The sequence below is a fragment of the Ranitomeya variabilis genome, chromosome 5, assembly GCF_051348905.1.
Source record: "Ranitomeya variabilis isolate aRanVar5 chromosome 5, aRanVar5.hap1, whole genome shotgun sequence".
In the NCBI taxonomy this organism is placed as follows: Eukaryota; Metazoa; Chordata; class Amphibia; order Anura; family Dendrobatidae; genus Ranitomeya; species Ranitomeya variabilis.
Window position 1 is genome coordinate 362,149,506 of NC_135236.1, and position 14,481 is coordinate 362,163,986.

Here is a 14,481-nt window from a genome sequence, read left to right on the forward strand (position 1 = left end):
ATTTAAGGGATTTTACTGATCTTATTCTTTATATGTATTTTTCACCAGCAATATCTATGCAATAAACTTTATTTTTTTTATTATTATATAAATACATTTTCTACTTACATTTATTGCTGTTGGATTAATCGCAAGTTTACATCCAAACCATATGAGACAGGTAGTAGTGATTGAAAATGTGGAAACAAATAAGATCTGATAATGAGAGATCTAAAAGGGAAATAAATATATACACAACTTGCTTAATAGGGAACCTGTCAGAATAAGTTATGGTTTACAGGCCAAAAACTCTGTCCATCTACAGTCTGCATTAAGCCTCATTCAGATGTTCATATATCACGGGCGGTTCTGATTACAGTCTATGATGCACAAACTGGCCGTGGGTCACAAGACCCAAACTTGACAGTGTCATATATTTCTATGAGGTTCTCAAGTTCAGGTTAGGAGACCCATGGCCAGTCAATGCCCCATGGTTCATACACTGTAACAGAGTCACTGATGAAGTCATGGAGGGGAGATACGCGTCACTGCGCATGATGGCGTCAGTGATGTAAAACCAGGTTAGGTGACCCATGGCCAGTCAATGCACCATGGTTCATACACTGTAACAGAGTCACTGATGAAGTCATGGAGGGGAGATACACGTCACTGCGCATGATGGCGTCAGTGATGTAAAACCAGGTTAGGTGACCCATGGCCAGTCAATGCACCATGGTTCATACACTGTAACAGAGTCACTGATGAAGTCATGGAGGGGAGATACGCGTCACTGCGCATGATGGCGTCAGTGATGTAAAACCAGGTTAGGTGACCCATGGCCAGTCAATGCACCATGGTTCATACACTGTAACAGAGTCACTGATGAAGTCATGGAGGGGAGATACACGTCACTGCGCATGATGGCGTCAGTGATGTAAAACCAGGTTAGGTGACCCATGGCCAGTCAATGCACCATGGTTCATACACTGTAACAGAGTCACTGATGAAGTCATGGAGGGGAGATACGCGTCACTGCGCATGATGGCGTCAGTGATGTAAAACCAGGTTAGGTGACCCATGGCCAGTCAATGCACCATGGTTCATACACTGTAACAGAGTCACTGATGAAGTCATGGAGGGGAGATACGCGTCACTGCGCATGATGGCGTCAGTGATGTAAAACCAGAATAGTTTCCTCCAGCACACTGTGTTGGGTCGGTTTATTGAAAGTTAGCTATATTCTGGGCTGGTTTTAGCCGAGCCTCCATAGAGTGAGAAGGAGGGGGTCCATCATATCTCCACATGCAGAGTCCTGACAGGACCTGTGTGATGTCAAGATCATGTGATCAGTCACATGATGGAGTCACATGGTCTGGCTTTAAATAGCTTAATTCCAGGGTTAGTCAAGGCTATTGAGGGCTTGGAGAGGAAGACTCCAGGAGAGTGTGTGTGCACATAGTGCTTTTGTAAGGACATTGTTAACCCTTAGTGGGCCTCCACTAGCACAAGGACTGCACGTAGTCCTACCGCTTTGTTTTGCTGTTTTGCCCAGAGGGTAGAGGGCTGTATTTTCTTTATCACACCTTGGTTTTTGCGGTACTAATAAACCAAGAGCATCCTTATAGGCGCAGTGCTCCACTGACTACCTCCATGTGTAGCCAAGTGAGCTGATCTACCACAACATAGACAGTGTCACGTCGGCAAACATTTATCAAACATACTCTGTTCCCTGAGGCCCCACAACTGAGTGTAAGAAAACAGCGCTGGAGAGGGTACATCCGATGTGTGCGGAGATGAAGCGTTTTCATGAAAGTTTCTCCCAGCTCCTCCTAATTGGGCAGAACTGGGTAGGACGAGGGTGGGACATCACAGCTTGTCTACTTCCTGATGAGCTGTGGCGTTCCATACATCAAAATTCTCACTACAGTACCTAACTGGGGTCAGATTTCTGGTGTAAACCACGGACGTGCACGCCACTCGTCAGATGCGCCTGATTCATGGAGAGGCATGCATATCTTCTTGACTCAGGAGCATCTGTGACTACAGCACTTCATAGCATTTCCAAAAAGATCCCATAAGAACGGTGGTAATACCACTGATGAACCTGCATCAGGAAACTGAGCACTGGTGCTTTCCTGAAGTGGTTTCGACTGAGAAAACTCGATGACTACTCCATGTGTACTTAGCCTTGAATTATAAAAAAAAGTTAAGGCATTTTAAAAAATTACTTACAGCATTTTCTTTGTTCTTCAGCACGGCAAAATGTACAACAGCAGAAGGTAGACACTGTAAAACAAAATATGTATATACCGTAACTTATCAGCTACTTACATGTACATAAAAAAGCTCATTCTGCCAAAGTCTGAAATACAACATGCAGCAAAACAGCATTTGTTTTACTTTTTTTTGTGCCGCCAGATGCTGCTTTGAATACTATAGTGAAAAAAGTGAAAGCACTAAAATGCTCAGGTCGAGTATATTGAAATGCTCAGGTGCTCGACCCAAGCTACGAGCCCAATGTAAGTCTATGGGAAACTTGAGCACTTTTGCCGCAGCCCCCCGGGGGTCTTTTTAGGGTCTAAAAACAGCAGAAATCGATGGGAACGGTGCTCCACTGACATGGGAACATCATGGGGAAGACCCCTGGAAGCATTGCGGACTCCCAGGTTACTGCTGTGAACAATGTTGTTAGAGTCTTACACCACTTTTACAGGCGCACAATAAAACATACAAAAACAAAACCAAAATGCATTTTCCTGGGAAATATGTAAAGGAACATCCTTTCCAGGATAATGATTTGTATATAAGGCAAAATAAAAAAATCAAAACAAAAATGCTCCTCTACCACTATGGCTATGTCCACATGTAACGTTTTTTGATGCGTTATTCAACTTTAGCATTGCTTTCAACCAAGACAAATGCATTCACTGGGAAATGTCATTTTAACATTTTACAACCTTATCTGGCCATGTGGTGTGTGACACATCTGACACATCCTGTTTCATTTATGAAGGAGAGACTCTGAAAGTCACGAGCCTATTTTTATAGGGCCATCAGGTGGCCTTTACTATTCTTAAAGGTCCAGCAGTCGGTCCTCACTATTCTTAGAGAGCCATCAGCTGGCTATGCTTTGTTGTTCCCATTATTAAACAGTGGGTCTCCTATACTGTTATTACCTATGCATTGAATGCAATGCCTGCCCCAAATTTGGATGCACCCCAATAACTCTTTGAACAGATGTCCTGGATGGCCACATGAAACCAAAGTTCCCATTATTACTCATTTTGTACTCCCATACTGTTTGCCCATGAAGTGAATGCAAAGTCTGCCCTGCCCCAAAGTTACACACACCCCAATAACCCTTTGAACAGACGTCCTGGATGGCCACATGAAACCAAAGTTCCCACTATTACTCATTTGGTACTCCCATACTGTTTGCCTATGCATTGAATGCAAGGCCCGCACTGCCCGAAAGTTACATGCACCCCAATAAGCCTTTGAACAGACGTCCGGGATGGCTACATGGAACCAAAGTTACCATTATAACTCATTTGGTACTCTCATACTGTTTGCCTATCATTGAATACAAGGCCTGCCCTGCCCCAACGTTATACGCACCCCAATAACCCATTGAACAGATGTCCTGGATGGAACCTGAAACCAAAGTTCCCATTATTACTCATTTGGTACTCCCATAGTGTTTGCCCATGAAGTTAATGCAAGGCCTGCTCCAAATTTGGAAGCACCCCAATAACCCATTGAACAGATATCCTGGATGGCCACCTGAAACCAAAGTTCTCATTTTTACTCATTTGGTGCTCCCATACTGTTTGCCTATGCATTGAATGCAAGGCCTGCTCCAAATTTGGATGCACCCCAATAACCCTTTGAACAGACAGCCTGGATGGCCACATGAAACTAAAGTTCCCATTATTACTCATTTGGTACTCCCATACTGTTTGCCTATGCAGTGAATTGCAGTGTAGAGGCTCAAAAACCTGCAATGGAGCATTGCAGTGTTGAGGCTGAAGAAACTGCAGTCAAGCATTTCAGTGTTGAGCCTGAAGAATCTTTATTGGAGAATTGTAGTGTTGAGGATCAAGACCCAGCAGTAGAGAATGTCAGTGTTGAGCCTGAAAAACCTGCAGTGGACAATTGAAGTGTAGGGGCTGAAGACACGGCAGTGGAGCATTTCAGTGTTGAGCCTGAAGAAACTGCATTGGAGAATTGCAGTGTTGAGGCTGAAGACCCGGCAGTGGATAATGTCAGTGTTGATGCTGAAAAATGTGCAGTGGAGAATTGCAGTGTTGAGGCTGAAGAACCTGCATTGGTAAATTGCAGTGATCTTGATGAACCTGCAGTGGACAATTGCAGTGTTGAGGCTGAAGAAACGGCAGTGGAGAATTGCAGTGTTGAGGCTGAATACCGGGCAGTGAAGCATTGCAGTGTTGAGCCTGAAGAACCTGCATTGGAGAATTGCAGTGCCGAGGATAAAGCCCGGCAGTGGAGAATTGCATTGTTGAGGCTGAAGAACCTGCAGTGGAGAATTTCAGTGTTGAGGCTGAAGAAACTGCAGTGGAGAATTGCAGTGTTGACAACCTGCATTAAAGTAGAAAAAAAAAATCAGATCTACGCGTTTCGACCTGGTGAGATCATGAATAAGACCACCAGGTCGAAACGCGTAGATCGTCATTAGGTTCTATAGCCATTGTGTACTGAGTGCTGGATACCATATATATGGATATATTTTTAATTTATTTTCATTAAAAGTTATTTTTTACCTTCACCACTCGCTGGACACACCTGCTTTTCTGAAGAACCTGCATTGGTGAATTGTGTGCTGCTGTCCTCGCTCTGCATGTCCTCCTGCCAGCTTGGGTCAGTTACTACACTGCTCAACAAAATAAAGAGAACTCTTAAACAACAGAATATAACTCCAAGTAAATCAAACTTCTGTGAAATCAAACTGTCCACTTAGGAAGCAACACTGTTTGACAATCAATTTCACATGCTGTTGTGCAAATGGAATAGACCACAGATGGAAGTTATTGGCAATTATCAAGACACATTCAATAAAGGAGTGGTTCTCCACATCTCAGTACCAATGCTTTCTAGCTCATGTTTTGGTCACTTTTGAATGTTGGTTGTGCTTTCACACTCGTGGTAGCATGAGACGGACTCTACAACCCCCACAAGTAGCTCAGGTAGTGCAGCTCATCCAGGATGTCACATCAATGCGAGCTGTGGCAAGAAGGTTTGCTGTGTCTGTCAGCATAGTGTCCAGAAGCTGGAGGCGCTACCAGGAGACAGGCTAGTACACCAGGAGACGTGGAGGGGGCAGTAGGAGGGCAACAACCCAGCAGCAGGACCGCTACCTCAGCCTTTGTGCAAGGAGGAACAGGAGGAGCACTGCCAGAGTCCTGCAAAATAACCTCCAGCAGGCCACAAATGTGCATGTGTCTGCACAAACGGTAAAAAACCAAACTCCATGAGGATGGCCTGAGTGCCGGACATTCACAGATGGGGGTTGTGCTCACAGCCCAACGCCGTGCAGAACACTTGGCATTTGCCACAGAATACCAGGATTGGCAAATTCACAACTGGTGCCCTGTGCTCTTCACAGATGGAAGCAAGTTCACATTGATCCTATGTGACAGACGTGACAGAGTCTGGAGACGCCATGAAGTGCGATCTTCTGTCTGCAACATCCTTCAGCATGACCAGTTTGGCAGTGGGTCAGTAATAGTGTGGGGTGGCATTTCTTCGGAGGGCCGCACAGCCCTCCATGTGCTCGCCAGAGGTAACCTGACTTCCATTAGGTACCGAGGTGAGATGCTCCAACCCCTTTTGAAACCATATCTGGTGCGGTTGGCCCTGGGTTCCTCCTAATGCAGGACAATGCCAGACCTCATGTGGCTGGAGTGTGTCAGCAGTTCCTGCAAGATGAAGGCATTGAAGCTATGGACTGGCCCGCCCATTCCCCAGACCTGAATCCGATTGAACACATCTGGGACATCATGTCTTGCACCATCCACCAACGTCACGTTGCACCACAGACTGTCCAGGAGTTGGCGGATGCTTTAGTCCAGGTCTGGGAGGAGATCCCTCAGGAGAACATCCGCCGCCTCATCAGGAGTATGCCCAGGCATTGTAGGGAGGTCATACAGGCATGTGGAGGCTACACATACTACTGAGCATCATTTCCATGTCATGAGGCATTTCAACTGAAGTTGGATCAGCCTGTAACTTCATTTTCCACTTTGATTTTGAGCATTATTCCAATTCCAGACCTCCGTTGCATATTAGTTGTGATTTACATTGATAATTTTTAGGTTTTATTTTTCTCAACACGTTCTACTATGTAATGAATAAAGATTTACAACTGGAATATTTAATTCATTGATATCTAGGATGTGGGATTTTAGTGTTCCCTTTATATTTTTGAGCAGTGTAAACCATCCACCACCTCGTCCTCCACTTCCGCACCCTGGTCCGCCTCCTGACTTTCTGGCAATTGTGTCTCATCAACATCCACCTTTTCTGACACTTTCCCACCGTCGCCTTCGTGTGAACGTGGCTGCTGAAATATTTTGGCACCGCTACATGTGATCTCCTCTTGCCCTGCTTCAACTGGACCGGGAGAGAGGCCAGAATCTACAAATGGAAAAGTGAACAGCTCTTCAGTGTCCAAGTGTGGTATCAGTTGTCTCCGGGTGCTCAGCATGGTGGAAGGAAGAAGGATCAGGGTGAGGAATATGCGGTCCAAACTCACGGCTACTTAGACCTGACCGTGTGGAAGACAGGGTGGTGGTGTTAGCAAAATGACTGGAAGCATTATCCGCTATCCAACCAACAACCTTTTAGCATTGCTCTAGGTTCAATAGTGGTGTGCTGCTGCGGTCCCTTCGTAATTGGGACAGGAAGTTTGGGCGAGAAGATGTGGGTGATTTTTGTGGCACAATTTCAGCTTACCCAAGGCCTCGGCCTCTGCAAGCACCATCACGTCCACTTCCTATTTCTTGCCACGCACCTTTCCCATTTTAAATGGAGTACAATATTTTCCACGTTCAGTACAAATAGTTGAATTTGGAGTGAACTTATATGTGATCCGTCTGCATGAAAACCACAATTTAAAATATCTGGCCTGTAAGTAACCATATTTTTTTCAAGAACACTGGTGTCAATAACTAGGCAAAAAAATGCAATGGAGCCCTGAAATGGCATAATTTTTTAGATCACTGATATGTGAGGCCTGTGACGGAGATACCCCATGTTCAAATATCTGGACTGTAGTTTTTGGGGTTTTTTTTGCAGCAAATGGGTGTCAATAACTAGGCTAAGACACAGCAAAAAAATGACAATGGAGGCCTGAAATGACACAATTTTGAGCGCACTGATATGCAACCCGTGTGGCGGACAAAACTCAGTGTAAAATATCTGCCCTGTAGGTAACTATTTTTTTTTCCACCAAACTGGTGTCTATAATTTGTATAGGACACTCCAACAAAATTTTACAGCAGCACAGAAATGGAAGAATTTTCTGCGCACTCAGATGTGATCGCTGTGACAGCCAAACCCCTGTTTAAAATAGCTGGATTTTCACGCTGTACTATGGAAAGGATCTGGCTGTATTCTGCAGTGCCAAGAAGCTAATGGAGAAAATAAACAGTGTGCTCTGGATTGCTTTTGAAGAAAATAATCAGGATTAAGATGCCAAATATTTTTTCCAGGCCACTGACACCTGGGGCTATTTATATACGGTAAATATCTGTAATAGGCAGCAGCAGACAGTAATGGAGTGGACCCTCTTGCTGTATGCAATGAAGTCTGCCACATACACTGCCTGCCTAGCACTGATACCTATAGACACCATAATTAGTCCTCAGAAGGACTGTTTGTTTAGCTAGATTTGTGTATTCTATATGGTATACCCACACTAACTTATACACCACCAAATCTGCCCCTATCTCTGCAGCACCTCTCCCTACACTGCCTAAGTCCAGAGCTGACTGGGACGAGCAGGGCGGCTCCAGATCTGATATAGACTTCATGACGCTGTGCGGCCAGCCAATCACTGTTATGCTACAACCAACATGGCTGTGGCGTTACAGTGCGTAGCAGAGAATCCCTGCATGTTGATTGGCGCTGTAGAGAGCGACAAACATGCAGGGCGGGGACCCGAGCTACCGCCGAACCCCAGAAATGCTCGGCGCGCATCACGAGCAGCGTGATGCTCAGGCAAGCACTAAGCACTACAGAGCATGCTCGCTCATCACTATTAACTAGAAGTGATGAGCGAGTGTACTCGGTACTCGGGTTTTCCGAGCATGCTCGGGTGGTCTCTGAGTATTTTGGGTGTGCTCGGAGATTATGTTTGAGTCGCCGCAGCTGCATGATTTGCGGCGGCTAGACAGCCTGAATACATGTGGGGGTTGCCCGTTTGTTAGGGAATCCCCACATGTTAACAGGCTGTCTAGCAGCCGCAAATCATGCAGCTGCGACGACAAACATAATCTCTGAGCACACCCAAAATACTCGGAGACAACCTGAGCATGCTCGGAAAACCCGAGTACACTCACTCATCACTATTACCTAGGAATCTAGTTTTTGTAAATTTTGCCTAGCAGCAGTAGGCAAATGTATGAAGCCATGCGCATACACTGATTGTTTGGTGAGTTTTTACATTAGCATTTGTAAGTCAAAATCAGGAGTGGAATGATCAATGGAAAAGTATAATAGAAACACGTCACCACTTCTGCATTTTTTGCCAACTTCTGGTTTTGGCTTACACATACTGATAAATACTCAACGTGTGCACGTGGATTTGCAGTCCATGTGTTTCTTTTCTACAGTTGATTGGTTCCTTGAAAATGCAGTATGATCTTGGTATGCTGTAAGAATCACCAATAGGACCTTACATATTCACAAAATGTTACAAAAAAGCCCCTAGGACAAGAAAAAGATCCAAAACCAATATTAAACAAATGCTTTAAAAAAAAAAAAAAAAAAAAGTGTTAAGAGAACTTAAAGGGAATCTGTCATCCCCAAAATCAACGGTGAGCTAAGCCCACCGGCATCAGGGGCTTATCTACAGCATTCTGTAATGCTGTAGATAAGCCCCCGATCTTTCCTAAAAGATGAGAAAAAAGGTTAGATTATACTCACCTGGGTGGGCCGTCTGATCCGATGGGCGTCGCGGTCCGGGGCCTCCCATCTTCTTACGATGACATCCTCTTCTTGTCTTCACACTGTGGCTCCGGTGCAGGCGTACTTTGTCTGCCCTGTTGAGGGCAGAGCAAAGTACTAGAGTGCGCAGGCGCCGGGAAAGGTCAGAGAGGCAGACAAAGTACGCCTGCGCTGGAGCCGCAGGGTGAAGACAAGAAGAGGACGTCATCGTAAGAAGATGGGAGGCCCCGGACCGCGACGCCCATCGGACCGGACCGCAGCGGGAACACCCCTGGATGAGTATAATCTGACCTCTTTTTCTCATCTTTCAGGTTACATCTGGGGCTTATCTACAGCATTACAGAATGCTGTAGATGAGCCCCTGATGCCGGTGAGCTTACCTCACCCTCGATTTTGGGGGTGACAGGCTCCCTTTAAGTCTGTGTGCACATGGGGCGTTTTTGATACATTTTTTTCGCAGTGAAATTGGCCTAAAAATGCTAGGGAATCTATAAAACCAGTCAATGAGAATCCTGAAGTGTTGTCCACATGATCATTATTTTTCCTTTCAGGATTTGCTGTGCATTTAAATCCGCAGCATGTCAATTCTTTGTGCTTTTGCACCGGATAAAAAACGGATGCAAAAAACTAATGGAAAAACGCATGAAAACACAGCAGATTTTTCTGCAGCGTTTTTTGCTGTCAAGAGATGCAGGTAGGGGTAAAGAACTGAATTAAAAAGATGTGTCACATGTCAGGCTGTGTGAGGTTTACTAAAGCTGAAGGTTTTATCACCTGGTGATTATCATTACTAGACTGCAGAAGATACAATAGTGTATGCATGCTAGTTTGACTACAACCCCTTCTGTGATTAGAAGCTCACTGTTTATAAACTATGCACATACAGAGCCTGGTGTGGGTGGCGGCAGCTCTCTCAGCTTTGTTTGTGTCAATACCACTTCTAGTAAACTAAGTGATACATAATTAGATTCAGAGTCTCTTTTCCTATATTTTGCTGCTTTGAAATGAGGTAGCACAAACCTGCTTACAGATTCTCTTTAACATATAATCATCACACTTTATGATCTACTTCTACTGCAGGACTCCAAGAAACACAAGTTAATATTAGATTTAAATAAAAGATTCTCACTCCCCTTGAGAAAGCATATCGGCAAAACGCGCGTTGGGGCAGCTATGGTGTCATAGATGGATCGGAATTGCAGTTAGGTGATTGAGAAGAGCACAGAACTGGTGCTGGAAACTGGGGAAGATGGCAATCGGTGAATATATTAACACACTTAGGCCACGTTCAGTATTTGGTCAGCATTTTACCTCAGTATTTGTAAGCCAAAACCAGGAATGGAACACGTCACCACTTCTGTATTTTTTTTTTACAAACTTCTGGTTTTGGCTTACAAATAATGAGGTAAAATACTGTCCAAATACTAAACGAGTGAATGCGACCTTACACTATATTACATATGCACAGCTTTAGGGCATACAAATTTTCATGGGAATGCTTCCTTAAACATAGACAACAATAGATGCAGCATGGCGATAGTTGTTTCGTTTGTGGTCAGTTGTTTTTGTCAGGATGAATTGTAGTTTTCAATGAAACCACCCATTTAAACTTACTATGTACTGAAAAGCAAGAAAAAAAAATCCAAATGCACCGAAGTTTTATTTGTATGGTGTTCACTGTGCAGAAAAATGATCTAGTGACAAGTCAGTACGAATTTGGCAATACCAAACGTATAAAGTTTTTTATGTAAAATAGTGAAAAAGCCTGAAATTTGTAAGAAAAAACAAACAAACAAAAACTTTGATTTGAGTCGCTACTGTCAGAAAAAGTTTTTTGAAATTTTTATGTCAATGGAGCTGTGTGAACGTCACTCTATGCGCCCATCAGCATTCCTGTGACACAAATGGCTGAGATCTGTTGTAGACCTCTGTGTCTATCATTACGGAGCTTTCTTGAAATTCAGTCAGTGTCTGGGTTTCAAAGGAGACTGTACTCAAGGGGAGATACATTTCGCCGAGGTTAATGGCTTCAGTGATGTGAAACCTAGGAGTTTTTCCTTCAGCACATTAAGTGTTGCAATGGGTTAACAGCCAATTTGTAAAAGGGCTGTTTTTTTTGTGGACAACTATAGAGAGGGTGGGAAGTTGTCCAGCTTATCTCAAACACAGTGTGTGGTCTGCAGCTTAAATGGCTGGCCTGCAGAGGCAGTCAGAGTTTAGTAGGGCTGGAGAGAGGAACGCCAGTGGTTTGTCTATCCCTGTGTTTCTTCAGAGCAGGCAGAACCCCGCAGATGTATGGACTGTTACAGCATTTTGTTTTATTTGCCTGTTTTGGCAGAAGGGCTGTGTTTTTTTTTCATTCAGGTTGATTTATGCCATCTATATAAAAAACCAACAGGAGATTTAAAGACAGTGTTCCTGTTTTCTACCTCCATGTACCATGTTTCAAAAGCAGGCAACGTTCCAAGAACACGATTAGCAGCTTTGGACAAACCTCATGTCCTGGATAAGCCAGGATATAAAGTCAGACAATATGTAGGACCTGATCATGCATCTTTCAACATACAGCAGCAGCAACAGCTAGCAGATCAAGAGAAGCTGCTTATCCAGCAGATGCAACAACAGCGGAAGCAGCACCTCCAACAACAGCATCAGCACCAACAAGACCAGTTCAAACAACAGCAGCAGATTCAGTGGCTTGCAGAGGCGGTTCATGGGAGGCCAGAAGCCCATTTCCCAACACCAGCTGACGACACATACATCCGGACATCCTGGAAGGCGGTAAGATGAGTGATGCAGAAAAGGACGCCGGGTGATGTAGAGGCATTTTTGACTGTTTTTGAATGGGCTGAAGAGCGGGAGGCAGGTCTTAACCCCTCTGCTGCAACCGCCACACTTCAGTCACTCAAATCTTCTTCGGCGCCGGGCGCCGCCCCCTCCGCGCTGTTCTCCACTCAAATCCGGCGCCTGCGCTGTTTAGTACTGGCTGGGACAGGCGCAGTGAGCTCTGGCCGTCTGACCTCACATGCAGTCTTGCAGACTGCTCCTGTGCGGCCAGTGCGGCCACCCAGCTTGTGAATCCCAGCCCCGCAGTGTGTTATGCATTATGCGGAGTGCGGGGCTGGGATTCACAAGCTGGGTGGCCGCACAGCCCCAGCCAGTACTAAACAGCGAAGGCGCCGGATTTGAGTGGAAAACAGAGCGGAGGGGGCGGCGCCCGGCGCCGAACAAGATTTGACTGACTGAAGTGTGGCGGTTGCAGCAGAGGGGTTAAGACCTGCCTCCAGGGCTAAAGAGAGGTATTTTGGCAAAATTATAAAACGCTTTATTTTGGCTATAACTGCACCACAAACTAAAAGAGCCACCTTGTTAGAATGCAGCATTACTGCTGCACAAGGTGGCTCTTTTAGTTTATAACGGCTGGAGAAGGTGACAGAGTCCCTTTAAAGACTCGAGTATAAGCCTAGGGTGGAAAATGCAGCAGCTACTGGTTAATTTCAAAAATAAAAATAGATACCAATAAAAGTAAAATTAATTGAGACGTCAGTAGGTTAAGTGTTTTTGAATATCCATATTGAATCAGGAGCCCCATATAATGCTCCATACAGTTCATGATGGCCTCATACGATGCTCCATATAAAATACCCTCCATATAATGCTCCAAACAGTTTATGATGGACTCCATAAGATGCTCCATATTAAAATATGCCCATATAATGCTGCACAAATGTTGATTATGACCCCATAAGACGCTCCATACAGACATTTGCCCCATACAATGCTGCACAAATGCTTATTACGGCCCCATAAGATGCTGCATAGACACATTTGCCCCGTATAATGCTCCACAAATGTAGATTATGGCCCCATAAGATGCTCTATAGAGATATTTGCCCCATATAATGCTGCACATGGCCCCATAAGATGCTCCATACAGATATTTGCCCCATATAATGCTGCACATGGCCCCATAAGATGCTCCATACAGATATTTGCCTCATATGCTGTTGCTGCGATTAAAAAAATAAAAAATCACACTCACCTCTCAGGCCCCCGGCACTTGCTATATTCACCTGCTCCCCATTCCAGCGCCGACCACCCCTGTGTCTTCCCTGTCCTCTGCACTGACTGTTCAGGCAGAGGGCGGCGCGCACTAATCGCGTCATCACGTCCTCTGACCTGAGCGTCACTGCAGAGGAAGGGGAAGATGCAGCGGCGCCGACGGTGGGACGGGGAGCAGGTGAATATCACACACTGCCCCCATCATACTCACCTGCTCCTGGCGCAGTTCCTTCACGTCTGTTCCCCAGCAGCTTCTTCCTGTAGTGAGCGGTCACATGGTACCTCTCATTACAGTAATGAATATTCGGCTCCACCCCTATGGGAGTGGAGTCGGGTCCATATTCATTGCTGTAATGAGCGGTACCATGTGACCGCTCACTACAGGAAGAAGCTGCCGGCACCGGGGAACCAGGGACGTGCAGGGACCGTGCCAGGAGCAGGTGAGTATTATTACACAGCTGCCGCTCCCCCTCCCCTGCCGACCCCTGGGTATGACTTGAGTATAAGCCGAGAGGGGCAATTTCAGCCTAAAAAAAATGGGCTGAAATTCTCAGCTTATACTCAAGTATATACATATACGGTAATTTAAAAAAAATGGCATGGGATCCCTCCCATTTTTACAACCAGCCTTGCTAAAGCAGACAGCTGGGGGCTGGTATTTTCAGGCTGGTAAAGGGGTCATGGATATTGGCCCCTCCCAGCCTAAAAAATAGTAGCCTGCAGCCGCCCAGAAAAGGCACATCAATTGGATGATCAAATTCTGGCTGGCACTTTGCTCAACTCTTCCCACTTGCTCTGTAACAGTGGCAAGTGGGGTTCATATTTGTGGCGTTGATGTCAACTTTCTATTGTCAGGTGACATCAAGCCCATTGATTAGTAATGGAGAGGCATCTATAAGATGGTTATCCATTACTATTCCTATAGTTGTATGGTAAATAAATGACTTTATTCTGGCTGTGTGTTTATTTGAAATAAAACAAAAAACACACTTTTCCTTTTTTTATTTAAAAATAATACAATAGAGTTGTACTCACCTAACACCCATTCCATTCAATCCCTCGTCTCCTGTAATAAAACAAAAATAAAAAACAACAATATCCCTCACCTGTCCGACGTTCTGTCCAAACAGAACATTAAAAAATATGCTGTACAGCAGCAACTAAGCAACATGATAAACATCTGAACAATACACCATGCTTGAAAAACACAATAATACTCAATAAGCCACACAGATTGGATGGCACAGTATGAAA

The 14,481-nt window shown here is 44.9% G+C and overlaps 1 protein-coding gene across 10 annotated transcripts in view; it reads right to left on the reverse strand.

Annotated features, from left to right (window-relative positions):
- MLC1 (modulator of VRAC current 1) overlaps positions 1 to 14,481 on the reverse strand; it is an 82,367-nt gene that overhangs the window by 37,625 nt on the left and 30,261 nt on the right. For all 10 annotated transcript variants that reach the window (XM_077264889.1, XM_077264892.1, XM_077264884.1 and 7 more), the window contains 2 exons: positions 2,212 to 2,265; positions 109 to 210 (listed from right to left, as the gene is read on the reverse strand). In XM_077264889.1, the coding sequence (XP_077121004.1) occupies positions 109 to 210; positions 2,212 to 2,265 (156 nt within the window). The remainder of the gene's footprint in view (positions 1 to 108; positions 211 to 2,211; positions 2,266 to 14,481) is intronic.